This window comes from Oncorhynchus keta, chromosome 1 (genome assembly GCF_023373465.1).
Source record: "Oncorhynchus keta strain PuntledgeMale-10-30-2019 chromosome 1, Oket_V2, whole genome shotgun sequence".
Taxonomy (NCBI): Eukaryota; Metazoa; Chordata; class Actinopteri; order Salmoniformes; family Salmonidae; genus Oncorhynchus; species Oncorhynchus keta.
In genome coordinates, this window is record NC_068421.1 from 77,184,195 (window position 1) to 77,204,632 (window position 20,438).

Below are 20,438 nucleotides of genomic sequence, written 5' to 3' on the forward strand. Positions count from 1 at the left end.
TTACTTTTATTTCTTCTTCTTATCCGTATTTAATTCAACTGCACTGTTGGTTAGGGGCTCGTAAGTATGCAAGAGTATGCAAGAGTGGCTCCTTCGGATCCAGTTTTTTCTTCTTAGTTTCCTGCCTTTCTTTTCCTACCCACTGTGCTTCTACATCTGCATTGCTTGCTCTTTGGGGTTTTAGGCTAGCTTTGTCAGTTTGTGACAACTGCCTATGTAAAAAGGGCTTTATAAAATATTTGATTGATTGACTATACCTTGATCTTGATGCAATGCCAAGGAAGTGCAAGTGTGTGTGCCAGCAAGAAAGAGTGACAGGACAGAATGAAGACATCGCTCTTAATGCATTCAAATCATAAAAAGCATAATAAGTGCAATCTATTTAGCAGAGATGGCATTGAGACGAAGCAGACGAACAGAGGCTAATTGAAGTTTGGACTACATTCATTGCATCTACAATCAACCCTTCCGTAAACCATAATAAAAGAGGAAGTCACTAATGTTGCCAATCACATCAGATCTTTTTCAGAGCTGATCTTATTGGTCAAAAGACAAATTAGTGAGGTAGAAAAAATCTGAATTGGGCTGCCTCTAAACGCAGCCTGTCTGCTTCCCAAATGGCACCCCATTCCCTTTATAGTGCGCATAGGCCTCTGGTCAAAAGTAGTGTAATGGAGAATAGGATGCCATTTGGAAAACATCCTAAAACTCAGTCAGTCTATAAAGTATAACTACAAATCACAACATTGTCTACACATTGCACACATAGGGGAGACTGTTACTTTCTCACAGCCCACGTCATTGGTTACATTTTTATTTCTATTTACAGTAAATTTGTTATAAATATAATACATAATCTGAAAAGCATTTGAGTAAATACATACATTTAAATAACAGCTTGAGCACAAGGTGGAGGTCCAATGAGGGAGATGTATAGGGATCATGTTGACTTTACTGGTTCATACGTTAGTTTGTTTGTTTTGTAGAAAACTAAATGTGTACACGTGGTGACTGACAGCACGGTCAGTCCAGATGGACTACAGGCTCACAGACAGGCTCACAGACAGGCGGGCAGGCAGTATCTCTATTTGAACCTCTCAGTCAGAGTTTGTTTGTCAGTCACATACTGTAGTATAGTGGTTAAACGCTGGGTCATATTCTAAAATGTTTGTGATGTGCTGATGGTCTGGTCCATGTGACTACACAACAGAAAACCCTGGTCATGGTCAGTCTCATTGAGGCAGAGGCAGTTTTTCCTACTTTCTCATCCTGGTTAATCCAAGAAGTAAACGACTTCTGTCGCCACGGTGACAACTGCTCAACAACATGCGATTCGTTTTTCAACACTAAAAATAAAAATAAATCTCTGGCGGTAGACAAATGACACCAGTGTCGTAGGAGACAAGATGTTGTAAACTCAGACGGCAACAGCGTGTCTGTTCTCCTCCCCGTTCACAGGTCAATTTCAGCAAATAAAAAAGGTCAAAACCAAAGTGCATCAGCTGAGATGACAGAGGAATAATACACAGAGAGAAAACAGATCCTTCTTCCACATGTAAGTCCATGATGCTTTGCTTTGTTGCTGGGACATAACATAGCTACTTGGGGGTTTATTTAACAACAGTCTGACCATCGCAGTGGTTACAAGCTCAATTGATGCCCAATTCCATTCAAACATTTCATATATATTTTTAAATACATCTTACATCAAAACTGCTTTCCTTAGTCCAGTATTGAGTGGACTAGTTTGGAAAAATGGGTCAAATTTTTAGGGAGTGGAGTGGATGATTTGAGACTTGGTGGAAAGATATTTCTGCTTTGTAGCTGGTTCCGAGCTTTCAACAGTTTCTTAACCAATGGGGAGCCTTGGTAGTGGTGATTTGCAGATAATTGTTCATTTGTTATTGTTGGGTGGGCGGGCAGGCAGAATTAGGATCCTAATCATTAGGGCACACTGTAGTAAAACCTGTTGCAACAGAAAATGAAAAATAGCCTTTCAAGTAGTCCCTCCCTGTTTTCTTCAGGTTTATGCCTAATGAAGACAGCCCAGTGTTCAAGCATTGTTGATCGTAAAGAGCGGGTGATGTGGGATTTGGAAGATATTTCTTGCTGGGTGGGTCTCTGAGCTCTCAACCCTGTTGTTGCCAACCAATGGGGAGTCTTAGTAGTGATGATTGACAGATGGTGGTTAATTCATAATTGATGATGGGGGGCAGGACAATGTTCAGGTGCTGTTAATGATGATTAGTGCAGGCGTGGCCGTCTGCTGGCTGGTCTCACACATGGCTCCCTGGTCCGCCAGCTTGGCGAAGACCCGTGCAGTTCCCAGGTTATAGACGCCCGCATACAGGAAGCCGGCTCTCAGCGGCAGCCTCATCACTTCCTGTGCCCTCAACTGCAGCTTGTATTGAGTCTGGCCCAGCCATGTAAATGGACCGTGCACCTCAAGAGACTCAGGACTGATGGAGGGAGGAAGAGAGAGAGAAAAGGGGATGATGAAAGAGGGGGATGAGAGGAAAACAATGAAAATTAAAACCTGGAGGATGAACGGGATGCAGTTATCAGGTAAACATTTGCTCAGGGACATGAGGAATAGATGGCAGATTTAAAGATGCACTGTGCAGAAATCGCTCCGTCATTTCCTGGTTGCTGAAATTCTAAGTGTGCCTAATTTAAGTTTGTGACAAAACAATTAAGTATCATGTAGAGAATCATTGCGTCATCTAAACCGCTGTGAAATATATTTTTCATAACCAAAAAGATTGTATTTTGAAGCTGGTGTACAAAACCAAAAGATGCAAAACTGAAAGGGAAGCATAGAAATAGTGCACATAGAACATATCTACTGCTTCTTAGACTTGTCTTCAATGAGAATGACAGATCTACAAGTACAAGTTCTACGTGAATTTAGTCAGGTCGCCCAAAAAGTTAAATATTGCATCTTTAACAGTACAGTGCGGAGCTAACACACTAATAGGAGAAAATAGGACTAGGGACTACTGTGGGTGTGCGTGTGATTATATTTACCTGGTAGTTTTGTGTCGAAGGTCAATGATGGCATCAACTTGAGCCAGGGAGCAGTTAGATAGAGTCAAAATGACTGGAACCATACAGAGACTACATATAGACAGAGGGGGAGAGAGGCAAAGGGCGGGTAGTGAGGGGGAGAAAAGGGAGGGGGGAGTGAGCGACAGCGGGGGCGAGAGGGAGGGGGGGCGAGGGGGTTATTATACTCATTCTATGTCACAACTAAAGCACTGCACTTAAGGTTCCTGACTTTCAGTCGGTTTCTCCTCACTGTCTCCAAACCACACTAATAGTTATCATTTAATCTCCTCAAAGCACCTCTCTTCTGCCAGCAACAACAGTTCTAGAAATAATGACATTAATAGAGTTTAGAACAAAATCATGTCAAAAGATAATCGTGTATGTCCAGTTCTGACTAGTGAATTATGCGAGAGTACGCGTGTCACACAAACAACCACCCTTGGGACAGGCAGGCTGACAGATTCCTCATGAACGGTTTCAGTTTAGATAAGTTAGTATAGTGCCTGTTCAGAAATAATTCTGCACTCCCATATCCTGTGGAGATCAGAGAGAGAGCTAGAGCGAGAGAGAGACACATTGCACTATCATCACAACCCTAGCATTTCTGTCTTCTGTCTCTTCCCCGGTCTGTATTTCAGTGCTCCAGGTGTCACCTGGTCCCTGAGCCATTCTTTTCTTCTGTTTAGAAGTCCAGTCATAGATACTGCTATAGGGCAAGTGGCATCCAAACCCATACAACCAGGACAGGTACCAAGACGCATGGGGAGAGAGAGAAGCAAAGAGATCTCTCCCCTTTTCTTGGCTGGGTTGATAATGCATGCGTGCAAACATGTCTGTGTGCGTTGTGTATGGAATGTGTGTGTGCGTGAGTGTGAACATGTCTGCATGCGTGACGTGTTACCTCTTCTGTACGAAGGAGTGGCTGTAGCTTTCGGGGTAGTGCAGGTTGGTCTTGATGAGGTGGGAGAGCTGTTCCATGGAGGGCCGTGTTATAGGAGGAGGAAGCTCTGGTTTAAACTTCAGCAGCACCATCTCTTGAGCCTCCTACAATTCCACAGATCAGAGGAACACAACAGAATCCACACCATTATACACACAGCCTCCTACAACAGGACAGAGGAACACAACACGAGGTCAGGACACAGGGACAGATGCGATTTCAACACACCATCTATACATCTCCTAAGCCTCCTACTAAACAACAGAGAAACAGAGACCATTGTGTCAAACAAACACTGCATTTATAGACATGTAGTTACACAGACATTTTGTTGTGGCATAATTTGTTCGCCATTGTACAGCCTTCCCCGTCCAGGACTTTTGCCGTTACAAAATATAATGAACGGCCTCTTTGGCAAAATGCCTTGATAGAGACATTCAGAGAACTATAATTAGACGTTTTGACAAAAGACAACTTTTCAGTTGGTGTGTGTGCGCAGTCGTGGCCAAAAGTATTGAGAATGACACAAATATTAATTTCCACAAAGTTTGCTACTTCAGTGTCTTTAGATATTTTTGTCAGATGTTACTATGGAATACTGAAGTATAATTACAAGCATTTCATAAGTGTCAAAGGCTTATTGACAATTACATGAAGTTGATGCAAAGAGTCAATATTTGCAGTGTTGACCCTTCTTTTTCAAGACCTCTGCAGCCTGCCCTGGCATGCTGTCAATTAACTTCTGGGCCACATCCTGACTGATGGCAGCCCATTCTTGCATAATCAATGCTTGGAGTTTGTCAGAATTTGGGTTTTTGTTTGTCCACCCGCCTCTTGAGGATTGACCACAAGTTCTCAATGGGATTAAAGCCTATTTATTTTGGTTTACAAGCCGTGTTTCGTTAAAGCCCATGTATTTTTGTTACAAGCTGTGTTTCGTTAAAGCCCATTTATTTTTGTTACAAGCCGTGTTTCGTTAAAGCCCATTTATTTTTGTTACAAGTCGTGTTTCGTTAAAGCCCATTTATTTTTGTTACAAGCCGTGTTTCGTTAAAGACTATTTATTTTTGTTTCAAGCCGTGTTTCGTTAAAGCCCATTTATTTTTGTTACAAGTCGTGTTTCGTTAAAGCCCATTTATTTTTGTTACAAGCCGTGTTTCGTTAAAGCCCATTTATTTTTGTTACAAGCCGTGTTTCGTTAAAGCCTATTTATTTTTGTTACAAGCCGTGTTTCGTTAAAGCCTATTTATTTTTGTTACAAGCCGTGTTTCGTTAAAGCCCATTTATTTTTGTTACAAGCCGTGTTTCGTTAAAGCCTATTTATTTTTGTTACAAGTCGTGTTTCGTTAAAGCCTATTTATTTTTGTTACAAGCCGTGTTTCGTTAAAGCCTATTTATTTTTGTTACAAGCCGTGTTTCGTTAAAGCCTATATATTCAAATCAAAACTTTTGGAGTATAGAGACAAAAGAAGAATAAAATGCTTCACTGTCCCACTAATTACAGAGGGCACTGTATGTACGTGTGTGTGTGCCTGGAGTGTGTGCACCTCTTTCTGTCTGAGGGAGCAGGCCTCTTTCCCAATGGTCTGTAGTGCCACATGAAGCTGTCCTTCCAAGATCACCTGCTTGTTGTCTTCAACAACATATGCCTGTCAACAAGCATAAACAAATATTAGCAACCAACATACACCTGTCATCAACAAACAAATATTAACAACCAACATATGCCTGTCAACAAACATTAGCAACCAACATACGCGTGTCAACAAAAACAAACAAACATTAGTAAATCCATTGGCCCGATGTCAATAGCAAAACAGCAAGAACAACTTCAGCAATCAGCTCAACAAAACCTTGACATAAAATTGACTATCAACGCATAATTAAACAATGAAACAGGATGGAGAAAAACAAAAAAACTTCAGCATTTATTGACAACATTTTCAATAATGACGTGAGCTAAATATACACTGCTCAAAAAAATTAAGGGAACACTTAAACAACACAATGTAACTCCAAGTCAATCATACTTCTGTGAAATTAAACTGTCCACTTAGGAAGCAAAACTGATTGACAATAAATGTCACATGCTGTTGTGCAAATGGAATAGACAACAGGTGGAAATTATAGGCAATTAGCAAGACACCCCCAATAAAGGAGTGGTTCTGCAGGTGGTGACCACAGACCACTTCTCAGTTCCTATGCTTCCTTGTTGATGTTTTGGTCACTTTTGAATGCTGGCGGTGCTTTCACTCTAGTGGTAGCATGAGACTGAGTCTACAACCCACACAAGTGGCTCAGGTAGTGCAGCTCTTCCAGGATGGCACATCCATGTGAGCTATGGCAGGAAGGTTTGCTGTGTCTGTCAGCGTAGTGTGCAGAGCATGGAAGCGCTACCAGGAGACAGGCCAGTACATCAGGAGACGTGCAGGAGGCCGTAGGAGGGCAACAACCCAGCAGCAGGACCGCTACCTCCGACTTTGTACAAGGAGGAGCACTGCCAGAGCCCTGCAAAATGACCTCCAGCAGGCCACAAATGTGCATGTGTCTGCTCAAACGGTCAAACAGACTCCATGAGGGTGGTATGAGGGCCCAATGTCCACAGGTGGGGGTTGTGCTTACAGCCCATCACCGTGCAGGACGTTTGGCATTTGCCAGAGAACACCAAGATTGGCAAATTCGCCACTGGCGCCCTGTGCTTTTCACAGATGAAAGCAGGTTCACACTGAGCACGTGACAGAGTCTGGAGATGCCGTGGAGAATGTTCTGCTGCCTGCAACATCCTCCAGCTTGACCGGTTTGGCGGTGGGTCAGTTATGGTGTGGGGTGGCATTTCTTTGGGGGGCCGCATAGCCCTCCATGTGCTCGCCAGAGGTAGCCCGACTGCCATTAGGTACCGAGATGAGATCCTCAGACACCTTGTGAGACCATATGCTGGTGCGGTTGGCCCTGGGTTCCTCCTAATGCAAGACAATGCTAGACCTCATGTGGCTGGAGTGTCATCAGTTCCTGCAAGAGGAAGGCATTGATACTATGGACTGGCCCGCCCGTTCCCCAGACCTGAATCCAATTGAGCACATCATGTCTCGCTCCATCCACCAATGCCACGTTGCCCCACAGACTGTCCAGGAGTTGGCGGATGCTTTAGTCCAGGTCTGGGAGGAGATCCCTCAGGAGACCATCCGCCACCTCATCAGGAGCATGCCCAGGCGTTGTAGGGAGGTCATATAGCCACACACACTACTGAGCCTCATTTTGACTTGTTTTAAGGACATTACATCAAAGTTGGATCAGCCTGTAGTGTGGTTTTCCACTTTAATTTTGAGTGTGACTCCAAATCCAGACCTCCATGGGTTGATAAATTTGATTTCCATTGCTAAATTTTGTGTGATTTTGTTGTCAGCACATTCAACTATGTAAAGGAAAAAGTATTTAACCTGTTACTCCTACCCCCTACTTTTTCGAACATTCTGTTAAAAATCGCACAACATTTCAGCGCCCTGCTTCTCAAGCCAGGAATATAGTATATGCATATGATTAGTATGTGTGGATAGAAAACACTCAGACGTTTATAAAACTGGTTAAATCACGGCTGTGACTATAACAGAACGTGCGTTTCATCGGAAAGCGCAGGAAAATCTGATCACTGAAAATTGGAAAATATATCAATGCGCCACTTGCATGTATTGTCTATGGGAAGGCAAATTACCTGGAGCCGAGATTGCATTCCTACAGCATCCACACGATGTCAACAGTCTTGTCATTTGCCTAGGCTTTGTTTCTTGGTCAAACGAAGAAGAAACAGCCCATTTCTTCAGGTCTCCGACCGGATATTTTGGTTGAGATTTACCCGGACATTATTTCCAGACGTACAGCTATAGAATGAATACACATCGCCTCGTGATCAATTTGATCGCTTATTAACGTTTACTAATACCTAAAGTTGCATTACAAAAGTATTTAAGTGTTTTGTGAAAGTTTACCGTCAACTTTTTTAATTTAAAAAAATGACGTTACGTTATAAGACGCTATTTTTTTTCGTTGATCACACAGTCTTCATAGATCGATATCTAGGCTATATATGGACCGATTTAATCGAAAAAAGACCCAATAGTGATTATGGGACATCTAGGAGTGCCAACAAAGAAGATGGTCAAAGGTAATGAATGTTTTATATTTTATTTGTGCGGTTTGTGTAGCGCCGACTATGCTAATTATTTTGTTTACGTCCCCTGCGGGTCTTTTGGGGTGTTACATGCTATCAGATAATAGCTTCTCATGCTTTCACCAAAAAGCATTTTAAAAATCTGACTTGTTGCCTGGATTCACAACGAGTGTAGCTTTAATTCAACACCCTGCATGTGTATTTTAATGAATGTCTGAGTTTTAACGAGTGCTATTAGCATTTAGCGTAGCGCATTTGCATTTCCAGATGTCTAGATGAGACGCCTGCGTGCCAGGTAGGAGCAAGAGGTTAATAAAAATATTTCATTCATTCAGATCTAGGATGTGTTGTTTTAGTGTTCCCTTTATTTTTTTGAGCAGTGTACATTCCATCTATGTATAATTGGAGAAGGCAACAGCAACACCATAGAAGTCCTGGAATAGCGTGGGAGAACTAACAGTATTAAGTGAGTTGTAGTGGTTTAGGATTTGAGTATTTATTAGGATCCCAATTAGCTGCTGCCTAGGCAGTCCAAACAGGACCCGTCAATTTGTTTTATTTATATATAACAAACATACTATTGATGCATAGGCTATGGTGTAATGGAATGTTTTGCCTTGTGGTAGGTTTTGTGGGTAGACACTTATGTAGATGTCATAACCAGCCATAAAATAACACAATACATGTCACAACAGGTCTAAATATATGTGTCATAAGTGTTGTGACCATATAACAGTTATATAAGTTATATAAGTTATATCAGCTGTTATGACATTATGACATGATTATGACCGTGTCATAACGTGCTATGACGCTGGGTGTCAAGTAAAGTGTTTACCAGTAATTGCAATAGAGGTCTATTTAAATTATGCAGTCGTACTAATCCTAATACAATTAGTAATAGTAGTGTATTTTAATTCTGTGATTTACCTTCCAGAGGACGATGATGTCGAGGTCCACCTCGTTGCACTTCCTGACCACACCTGTTATATCCTCAGCCCCACCCCCAGGACCCGCCCCCTGACTCCTGGAATGTCTCCCCTGTGTCTCCACGGCAATAAGCTGTCTCCAAGACTCCAAGGGCTGACACCTCCGGAAGAAGAAGTCTGCACACGGAGTGGTGGAGCTGATGATCTGAGGAGAGGAGGAGAAGAACAAGGGAGGAGAGGAGGAAGGAGAGGGGAAGACAATAGAGGAAACAAGAAAGGGTGAGTGACAAGATAGCAGATAAAAAAGGTGGAGAGGAAAAGAGATGGAGGAAGGAAAACGTGGGAAAGGAAAGAAGAGAGGGAGAGAAGGTTTGGGTGGAGAGGGTAATGGTACAGCTATTTCTTTTTATACATTCAGCAACACCGACCAGCAGTGACAGATAACCATTATAAGAGGACAATAACAGTGTTAACATACCTGTTCATTTCCAAGGCTCAGGTCTGCAAAGGTGTACTTCTCTAGTGACTTTGAGGTAGCTAAGACACAGAAGATAAGTCAGGAGAGAGAAAAGAGATTCTCCTCATTGTCTGACATTGTTGGTAATGAGAGTGTGTACCTTCGTGGGGTTTGCATCGTGTTGCTCTGAAGCACAGCTTGCCCCTCTCTCTGGTGGTGAGTTTGCAGTCTGGAATGACAAGAGGAGGGTGAAAGAAAGAAAGAGACGTGTCCATGTCCTGTCTCCATCTGAACCGAACCCCTAACTCTAACCCCCAACTCTAACCCCTAAGCCTAAAATAGCCATTTTACAAGTGAGGACTGGCTAAATGGCCTCACTTCTCAGAATTGTAGTTAGTTTACTATTCTTTTGCTGACTTCTGGTACTCACAAGTATAGTAAAACATGTACAAACACAACACCTCTCTAAAGGCCATCTAATTTTCTAACACATTGGAGAGACCCTGGATGTTCTTTTCAGCTTACTTATTACTATGGGCCAGCTGCAGCTCAGTGTTCTAAGCAGATAGTGTGTGAGTGAGTGTGATCAGTGTTCTAAACTCAAATGTGTGTGATCAAAAAACAGTTGTTACTATTACAGGAGAAGAAAACCCTGATGTAGCTTAATGTATTGTTATTACAGGAGATGGAAAACTGTTTGTAGGCAACTAGCACTCTAGCCTCAGGCTGTGAACTAGTATGATCAATCAGTGGAACAGAGAGGGGAAGAGGGATGGAAAGAGACCATTTTGGCATATATACAGTACCATCTCTCTATAATCAGCAGCAGCACACGAGTCAGACAGGGAGAGACCAAATAGGACAGGATTGAATAAAATAGCATATATGGGTGTGGGGTGGTCTCTCTTTGCCACTCTGTCCTGGTCACTGCCAACTCTATAATCACCACATTTCCATATTTGATTACAGAGCGAACAAGAACAAAGTGACCTACTTGCAAAAGTTCCCCCCGGTGGTGTGTGTGATTATTGGAACTACCCATATCTCACACTGCTCTAGGGAGCAGCTAAAAGACAATTCTGTCCTCGGCTATGTGTCCTGGCCACCAGCCACACCACTGGTCTTCAGTCACAAAGCTAGTTCCCATAGGGATCATCTACCCAGCCTGGCAGAGCTGAATAAGCTGAATAACAAGCTCTGAATGAAAGCATTTAACACTGTATGAACTGCGAAGGGTCCCATAGCTATAAATACAACATGAAAAGCCACCAATTGTAAGCCGCTCTGGATAAAAGTGTCTACTAAATGACTTAAATGTCAAATGCACTGTGACTTAGCAGCATACAAGATTCAGTAGCCTACTCTACCAACTGAACTAGGTTAGATAACCCAACCAAGCTTACCTCTTCAAACAGGTGAACCGCACTGATCAAACCACCAAAAGGCATATATCTAATGAACACAACATCTAAGGAACACAACCCAATACCTCAAAGCAATCCAATAGACGCCAAATAGCTCAACTGGAAATTACTTTGTTTTCACATTGACACCGTTCCCTCTAATATTTTTCAGCACTGAGCAAATTTCAGGAGTTGAGAGCGGAAACTAGATTCTTATTCTGTGAGACTTTAAAAAAACATTATGCACATTATGACAACCATTTTGGGACTGATGTTTTACTTGTCCGAAAGCTCAAATCACTTTAAAAAATAAATTATATGTAACACAATTGGCCAAATAGGTGACTTGCAGAGGGTAGTATTTGAAAAATTGAAGCTTGTCTCAAAACAGGACACTGCCCCTTTAAAAAACTCTGTACTTGACTTGCTTTTCAAAGACAATTAGATATGTACAAGTTTTGTGCTCTTGTAGGAAGCAATCACTCCCTCAAAATGTGCTGTAACTGGGCTAGACCCTCTGTGATCTCAAATGCACATCTATGCTTCTCTCTGAAAACAGATGGAAAAAATGCTTGTGCTCGTGAAATAGGCTACTCTGATGAGCTCCTCAGCCTACAACAAAATCAACAACTCGGTCTTGAATTTAAATTTGGTTTGTTGCATTGAAATGGACTAATGGTGATTCAATCCCAAGTTCCACAGTAGAAGGAACATTTGATCTGTTTAAAGCCATCGCGGGCTGGCAATTCTTCTGCGTAGGACTGCTACATTGCATATCACCTAGGGATGCAGACTCCTCAGCAACATAAAAAGCCTGAATGTAAATGTACAAATCAAAACCTGACACCAAAAAGTCAAACAGTTATCGAGTAAATGATTTTAAAACTATTGTAGTGCTATCTGAGAGGGTTACGGAGAGCAGAGGGACAAACCTTTGTTTTCTGCTGGGTTTATACACTTGTGTAGTCTCCACTGTTTACTGCTGCTAGAGACCTGTGCAATGTGGAACTCACGCACCCCAGCCTCACTCTGTGGATGGAGAGAGTGGAAGAGAGAGAGAGTGAAAGAGAGAGTGCAAGAGAGAGTGGAACTTTTAAACAACTTTTAAAAAGTCTACATACTGCAGTGTTTCCCCTCTATTCATTTAGCAGCAATGGGCAAATGTTTTTATTTTTGAAAACTTTTTGGGATGGTAAATCATTTTCAGTGTAAAGTTATACCTTATACCAGATAAAGTATGTAGAGAAGATAATGGACCTATATATTTTATAATAAGGTCATCTTTGAGAACTAACAATCACCCAAATAAAAATAAGACAGTCAGGGAGAATATAAAATTCGAAAAATGTCATGGCACGGGGACCCCGATGATTTTGTTTTGATGTTTGAGTCACTCAGATAGCATAAGATGTATAGAATGTTCGGTAGCCATGAAGTCATGGCTCACAACATCATCCTGGAAACCCAAGACCCACTCCAATTCGCAAACCGCACCAACAGATCCACAGATGACACATTCTCAATTGCACTCCACACTGCCCTTTCCCAAGTGGACAAAAGGAACACCTATGTGAGAATGCTGTTCATTGACGACAGCTCAGTGTTCAACACCATAGTGACCAAAGCTCATCACTAAGCTAATGACCCTGGGACTAAATACCTCCCTCTGCAACTGGATCCTGGACTTCCTGATGGGTGGCCCCTAGGTGGTAAGGGTAGGCAACAACATCTGTCATGCTGATCCTCAACACAGGGGCCCTTCAGGGGTACGTGCTTAGTCCCCTCCTGTACTCCCTGTTCACCCACGACTGTGTGGCCAAGCACAACTCCAACACCATCATTGAAACACAAATCGGGAGGAGATCAGAGACCTGGCAGTGTGGTGCCAAGATAACAACATCTCCCTCAACATGAGCAAGACAAAGGAACTGCTCGTGGACGACAAGAAAAGTAGGGCCAAACACGCCCCCATTCTCATCGACTGGGCTGTAGTGGAGCGGGTTGAGAGCTTCAAGGTCCTTGGTGTCCACACCACCAACAAACTACCATGGTTCAAACACAGATGACACGACAATGCCTATTCCCCCTCAGGAGACGGAAAAGATTTGGCATTGCTCCCCAGATGCTCAAAGAGTTCTACCGCTGCACCATCGAGGGCATGCTGACTGGTTGCATCACCGCCTGGTATGGCAACTGCTTGGCATCCGACAGTAAATCGCTACAGAGGGTAGTGCGTACGGCCCAGTACATCACTGGGGCCAAGCTTCCTGCCAGAGGCCCTCTATACAAGGCAGTATCAGAGGGAGATTTTTTTGTTGTCAAAGATTCCAGTCACAAGTCATAGACTGGTCTCTCTGCTACAGCACGACAAGTGATACCGGAGCACCAAGTCTAGGTCCAAAAGGCTTCTTAACAGCTTCTATCCCCAAGCCATAAGACTGCTGAACAATTAATCAGATGGCCACTTGGATTATTTGCATTGACACCACCCCCCTTTGTTTTTACATTGCTGCTACTCTGTTTATTATCTATTCAGTTACTTTACCACCTACCTACAGTGGTTTGTCCTTTAAAAGTTGCAACGAACTGCAGCACAGCTTGCGTAGTGCCGCAGAATTCTATGGCACGTTATTTAAGTGCCAACCACTGGTACCATTAATGCTAGTTAATGCTAGTTTTACCACCAGAGGGCATCTTTGAGAAGCATTTGATAGCCTTCAAAAGTTGCTGTACTTGAGAATTTAAAACCTTTTTTGTAAGAACATAGTATATGGGACTGATTTTAAGAAAATTTGCTTAATTAATTTGCTTAATATTGTGGTGTTTCTCTACCAAGAAAAAGTAAAAACCCTCGGAAAATATGGCGCTGTACAACGTGACGGTCGGGAGTAGGCTACAGTACTGGGCTATTTAGCACGCGGGAGACCAGGTTTCAATTTCCCGACGGGGAGGAAGGAGTAGCCTGTCCTTGTAAATTATTATTTGTTCTTAACCTCTCTGAACCACCCATCCCGGATCCGGTATAATTGTCATCAGCAACGCTGAATAGCATAGCGCCACAGTCAAATAATATTACTAGAAAATATTCATATTCATTTGTTAATCCAACTCGTCGTCTCAGTTTTTGAAATTATGCTTTACAGCGAAAGCAATACAAATATATTTGAGATGATTTTGTTTTCAAATAACGTAAAATGAGCGAGAAAAACATGGGGTGAGACAGTTACTAATTTGTTATTTAGAATGATTTATTTCTGTATATAAAGGGAGAGAAACCAAAAGCCTACAGTCATCTCATGGGTCTCCTAGTCGAGGCCGGCACGGGTATTGAACCAGCATCTGTAGCAACACAACTTGCACTGCTCTGCAGTGTCTTAGACCGTTGCCCCACTCAGGCGCTGTACAACGTGACCGGTCGAGAGTGGCCTATAGTAAGAGCAAAATAATCCTAACAAAATTATAATGAAAACCTTTGTGTAACAGTTTTAGTAAGTAATACTGAAGTCTGCACAATTATCAGTTTCTATTTAGGTATATGTCATATTTCCTCATCCCCATGACAAAACGTGTACAATTGTAGGAAACTAGCTTGAAACAGCAACATTTCTCTGGAGCCAAGAGGGCCTGAATGCATGTGACCATGAATAACAATGTTCCATCAAATGTCATCTTGACAGCGTGATTAAGTGGTATATGAGTATCGTGTTGACATGTGTGTTAGGCTCACTGTGTTGATGTTCTCCACATCGATAAAGACCAGCATGCTGCCATTCCTCCCCTCCTCCTCGGGCAGTGTGTTACTATGGCAGGCGGTGGCCCGGACCGACAGAGAACGACTGGCACAGATAAATACTGTGTGACGCAGCACCCTGTGACTGAGGGAGGGGGAGATGGAGGGTGATTGGGGAGCAAGGGAAAGGGAGCAATAGAGAGAAAGAGGAGACAAGAGGCAGGTAGGAGATGGAGAGAGGGTAGAGAAAGAAACAGATGAAAGTAATGAGATATTGAGTAATATAAATATGTTCTTGTCATGCATTTATAACTTTTATAAAGGTGTTGTTTAAAGTAATGCCACAGGCTCTATATAGTTTCAACTACAGAAACCACGTCTCCAAAATGTCCCTGAATTAAAATTATACCATTTCACTTAAACAGAGATGATCAGGGACATTCTGTGAGATTTGAAAGGCCCCTATGAAGGGAAAAATAAATGAACTTCTTAAGTAGCATGAGCATATGTTCTCAAAAGTGCCCTGATTTGACCTCATTCTATCACCAATGAGCTGAGCAGTGAGCACCGTCATTTAAAGCGAGACTGACAAACATTCAGGGGCACATTCAGGATAACTAAGGCTGCATTTACACAGGGAGCAAAATATCAGAATTTAGCTGCCTGTGCAACTTGGGGTGCCGACACCTACAATAAGTACCGGAACCATTTTTTATTCTACCTCTGCATCTCAGTGTTGAAGGTGTCACTACAGACCCTGGTTCGATTCCAGGCTGTAGGCACAACCGGCCGTGATTGGGAGTCCCATAGGGCGGCTCGCAATTGGACCAGCATCGTCCGGGTTAGGGTTTGGCTGGGGTGGGCAGTCATTGTAAATAAGAATTTATTCTTAACTAACTTGCCTATTAAATGAAGGTTAAATAAAAAAAATTAACTGATTTAATTTAATATACTTTACATCATAGTATTTATTCCCTTTGAAGAAGAGACATGAGGAATCTCTTTCATGATTCACTCTTTGGTTCGTGTACTAGTGAATAACTTTCAACTCTCCTTATGCCTCGGTCCTACTTGAATATAAAAGGCTGCTCTTGCGCCCCTAATCTCTTTCACATCACACTACTTGGCTTGTGTAATGTGTTATAGGTGAATTACCAGTCTTCTCTCTCTCTCTCCCTACCTGATCTCCACTTGTGTGTGTAGATTTCATGATTATTTTTTTTACTAGATCACCTCTGTTCTTTTTCGTAATGATAATAGATAGTTTCTTGCATCAGGCAGCTTTCCCACAACAGGGTGCGCTCTCTCTCCACTACCCGATTACAACAGGGTGCGCGCTCTCTCCCTCTCTCCCATACTTCAATGGCTGATGTAATGGGGCTTGTGTAGTGTGTTTTCCCGAGTTCTCTCTTGAATAACTCTCCCCTACCTGATCTTGACTTGCGAAGTGTGTAGTTAGAATACCAGACTGCTCTCCCCACCTGATCTTTCCTCCTTTCTCAGCGCCCTCGTAGTAGAACAGGAAGTTGATCTCATGGACTCCTTCCTGGTCTGGTCCTCTTAGCCACAGGGGCACCTGGGTAGATTCTCCAGGCGTTAGCGTTCCCTCTCCTAGAGGGATCTCTGCTACCCTTTTACCCCCCGTACCAGACACTACTCCTCCTCCCGACCCAAAGTCAGCCGCCGACACTAGCGTTACCGCGGTTACCGACCCGGGTGTGGCTCCTGGGGGTGTGGCCAGGGTCTTGTAGGCAGAGCAGTTCTCAAAGGAGGAGGGGCTGAGGGGGGTGAGGGGTGTGGCTAGGGAGGAGCTTCCGAAGGTAAAGAAGTCTGGGTGCGTGGACGCCACCCGCAGGCCGCACAGGGGAACGTGACTCACATTACAGAATTCCACGTAGGCCTTCCTGATTTCACCGCATAGTAGGGCAGTAGGGAACTGGAGGAAGAATACCTGGAAGGGTAACAAAAAAAGTAGAATTAAAGCAGACAGACAGACAGGAGGGGAGAGAGATGGTGACGGAGACATGGGGACAGATAGAGGTTAGTTATTGTGCAACCTACTCCAGTGTAGCGGTCTTCCTCAGGAGAAAGACAGGCAAATATAAATCAGAAGCTGTTGGCTGCAAGTTATGTTTAAATATATACTAGTCTGAATTACTCCCATACTGTCCAGTTCAATCTAAAATGCTAAAACAACAAAAAAAGTTTTTAACAATGTAAACAAGTAGATGAAATCCTTAAAGATGGAATAGTTAGAAACCACCCCCATGTTATTTCCACAACTATGTATGGAACAGTTTATGTATGTGCATGGACCAAAGACACAAACACCTAAACAAAAAATATATACAGCACCAGTCAAACGTTTAGACTCATTCAAAATGTTTCTTTATTTTTACTATTTTCTACATTGTAGAATAATAGTAAAGACATCCAAACTATGAAATAATACATATCGAATCATCTAGTAACCAAAAAAGTGTTAAAGATTCTTCAAAGTAGCCACCCTTTGCCTTGATGACAGCTTTGCACTCTTGGTATTCTCTCAACTAGCTTCACCTGGAATGCTTTTCCAATACTCTTTAAGGAGTTCCCACATATGCTGAGCACTTGTTGGCTGCTTTTTCTTCACTCTGCGCTCCAACTCATCCCAAACCATCTCAAATTGGGTCGAGATCGGGTGATTTTGGAGGCCATATCATCTGATGCAGCACTCCATCACCCTCCTAGGACAAATAGCCCTTACACAGCCTGGAGGTGTGTTGGGTCATTGTCCTGTTGGGGAAAAAAATGATAGTCCCACTAAGCTCAAATCAGGATGGCGTCCCGCTGCAGAATGCTGTGGTAGCCATGCTGGTTAAGTGTGCCTTGAATTCTAAATAATTCACAGACAGTGTCATCACCAAAGCACCCCCACACATCACACCTCCTCCTCCATGCTTCACATTGGGAACCACAACTACTCTGCGTCTCACAAAGACACAGCGGTTAGTGTCCTTTAGTAGTGGTTTCTTTGCAGCAATTTGACCATGATAGCCTCATTCACGCAGTCTCTTCTAAACAGTTGATGTTGAGATGTATCTGTTACTTGAACACTGAAGCATTACTTTGGGCTGCAATTTCTGAGGCTGGTAACTCGAATTAACTTATACTCTGCAGCAGAGCAAACTCTGGGTCTTCCTTTCCTGTGGCAGTCCTCATGAGAGCCAGTTTCATCATAGCGCTTGTTGATTCTTTTAAAACAACTCAAATAAATATAGCTAGCTGCAAGAAGCAATGCCCGGGGTTCAAGCTTTGGCCCCATAGCACCACCAGCAGGACAAATTGCCCTAGGATGAGCTAATTATGTACTCCATATCATGCTTTACAAATAATAGAACTCAACATCAAACAAATCATGCAATATGCTTTTGATGTATTTTGGACCATTTTCAATGATGTTGACTACTTTCAAATACCTTCTCTAGAACCGTTGCGCCGATTGGCACCAAATATGGTATATAGCGTCTATGTACCCTTCTATTTTCCAGGACTAGCAAACAATATGGCCGTTATGAGCCAATGAGCTTGTGTGAATGGTTTTTCCTGTCCACCATGCGATCAAACTTAACCATAGTTTACAGCTAACAATAGGAGTTGTTGTCCACAAAGCAGCACGGAGGGCTCACAAGTGCCTGTCTATTCCTTACTTTGGATGGTGGATACATTATTTTAATACATTTTTTAATATTCAATTACTGTTGTTGACGTCAACCGCCTGTATTCTATGAAGAGAGATGCTATGCTACTTACCTCATGTCATGAATATGCATAGCAATATAAAGGGCTATTTTTTTATAATACATTTGCTGGAATGTTACATGTCCTACTTATATCAGTACACTCAAATAAACCTCACGTAGCAAATAAGCCATTAAATGTTTTGTTGACCAAATTCGAAACACTTTGACCTACATAAAAAAACTGATTGGTGAGCGAAAAACTAAACAACGCCTCCTGCTGGGGAAGACAGATTTTCGCCTCTTCCTTTCTGGCTAGTATGCTCATATCTGAGCATGCGTGCCAAACAGGTGAAGAGATAAATATGTGCCGGTTATAGCGCCACCCTATGGTCAATCTGAAAGTGCTTGCATAATGTTGAGTCTTGGCAGTGTTTGGAACATGTGTACCAAGTTTTGTTACAATATGATGGCTTGTTATTGAGCCACCATGTGGCCAATTGGCATGAGATGATGTGACATATGGGCCTTGAGCATCATGTAAAGTTGCACCCTCCTGGGCCTTACCATCTCGCTGGAATTCGATTTTTTTCCCACCCATTTGGCAGAAAGTACATAATTTGACCCATAATATTGGGTCAAATGACATTCATTAGACCTGGATTCATTGAATAGTTTAGTTCCAAAATGACAAAAAAAAACACTGAAGCTCATTTCTGGGTAAAGGGTAGTGGACAGTGGTGAGTTAATACCTCCAGCAGGGGCATGGGAGGGGTGATGGTGGGGTCAAGACGTCGGTCAGGACCGTGGCTGACAGAGGTCTTCTCCTCTTTGGTCTGGTTTAACCGCGGTCCCTGAATCTCTAGGTCCTGTCGACCACGAACCAATGTCCCCGCAGTCGCTGAGGGACCTTTAGAGAGTACCGCAACCACAACAAAGGTCGGTGAGAAGGACCAAAACAAGTTTATAGCACTGGTTTTACAGTGTGTGTGTGTGTGTGACTGCATGACCATGTGCATGTGTTACCTTGGTTCTGCGAGAAACTGTTGCTGTTAATAGTAGAGTCTCCAGTAGAAGGGGTGGAGGCCAGGTTATAGACTAGACCCAGGATGGTGAGCTGACCAGTCTGGCGAGGAAGCAGCTTCAGACGAGCCTGCCAGGAGAGGAGGGAAAATACAGTTGAAGTCAGAAATTTACACACACAGACACCTTAGCCAAATGCATTTAAACTCAGTTTTCACAATTCCTGACATTTCATCCTAGTAACAATTCCCTGCCAGTTAGGATCACCACTTTATTTTAAGAATGTGAAATGTCAACATAATAGAAGAGAGAATTATTTATTTCAAATTGTATTTCTTTCATCACATTCCCAGTGGGTTAGAAGTTTGCATACACTCAATTAGTATTTGGTAGCATTGCCTTTAAACTGTTTAACTTGGGTCAAACGTGTCAAGTAGCCTTCCACAAGCTTCCCACAATAAGTTGGGTGAACTTTGGCCCATTCCTCCTGACAGAGCTGGTGTAACCGAGTCAGGTTTGTAGGCCTCCTTGCTCGCACGTTATTTTTCAGTTCTGCCCACACATCTGCTATAGGATTGGAGGTCAGGGTTTTGTGATGGCCACTCCAATATCTTGACTTTGTTGTCCTTAAGCCATTTTGCCACAACTTTGGAAGTAAGTTGGGGTCATTGTCCATTTGGAAGACCCATTTGGAACCAAGCTTTAACTTCCTGACTGATGTCTTGAGATGATGCTTCAATATATCCACATAATTTTCTTCCTCATGAAGCCATCTATTTTGTGTAGTGCACCAGTCCCTCCTGCAGCAAAGCACCCTCACAACATGATGCTGCCACCCCTGTGCTTCACGGTTGGGATGGTGGTTCTTTGTGGTGGTGGTGGTTCTTCGGCATGCAATCGTCTCTCTTTCTCCTCCAAACATAACGATGGTTATTATGGCCAAACCACTCTATTTTTGTTTCATCAGACCAGAGGACATTTCTCCAAAAAGTATGATCTTTGTCCACATGTGCAGTTGCAGACC

At 42.8% G+C, this 20,438-nt stretch overlaps 1 protein-coding gene across 2 annotated transcripts in view; it reads right to left on the reverse strand.

Annotated features, from left to right (window-relative positions):
* Positions 1-798: 798 nt before the first annotated feature.
* The window catches only part of LOC118384384 (trafficking protein particle complex subunit 8), an 80,147-nt gene continuing 60,507 nt past the window's right edge, over positions 799-20,438 (reverse strand). Inside the window, exons 19-30 of one of the 2 annotated variants that reach the window (XM_052461374.1) lie at positions 19,418-19,544; positions 19,144-19,301; positions 16,154-16,623; positions 14,670-14,817; positions 11,875-11,971; positions 9,700-9,768; positions 9,561-9,619; positions 9,084-9,287; positions 5,536-5,637; positions 3,950-4,092; positions 3,028-3,117; positions 799-2,459 (exon numbers count right to left, since the gene is read on the reverse strand). In XM_052461374.1, coding sequence (XP_052317334.1) covers positions 2,225-2,459; positions 3,028-3,117; positions 3,950-4,092; positions 5,536-5,637; positions 9,084-9,287; positions 9,561-9,619; positions 9,700-9,768; positions 11,875-11,971; positions 14,670-14,817; positions 16,154-16,623; positions 19,144-19,301; positions 19,418-19,544 — 1,902 coding nt within the window. In that variant the 3' untranslated portion in view covers positions 799-2,224. The remainder of the gene's footprint in view (positions 2,460-3,027; positions 3,118-3,949; positions 4,093-5,535; positions 5,638-9,083; positions 9,288-9,560; positions 9,620-9,699; positions 9,769-11,874; positions 11,972-14,669; positions 14,818-16,153; positions 16,624-19,143; positions 19,302-19,417; positions 19,545-20,438) is intronic. The other variant, XM_052461379.1, reaches the window with a different exon arrangement.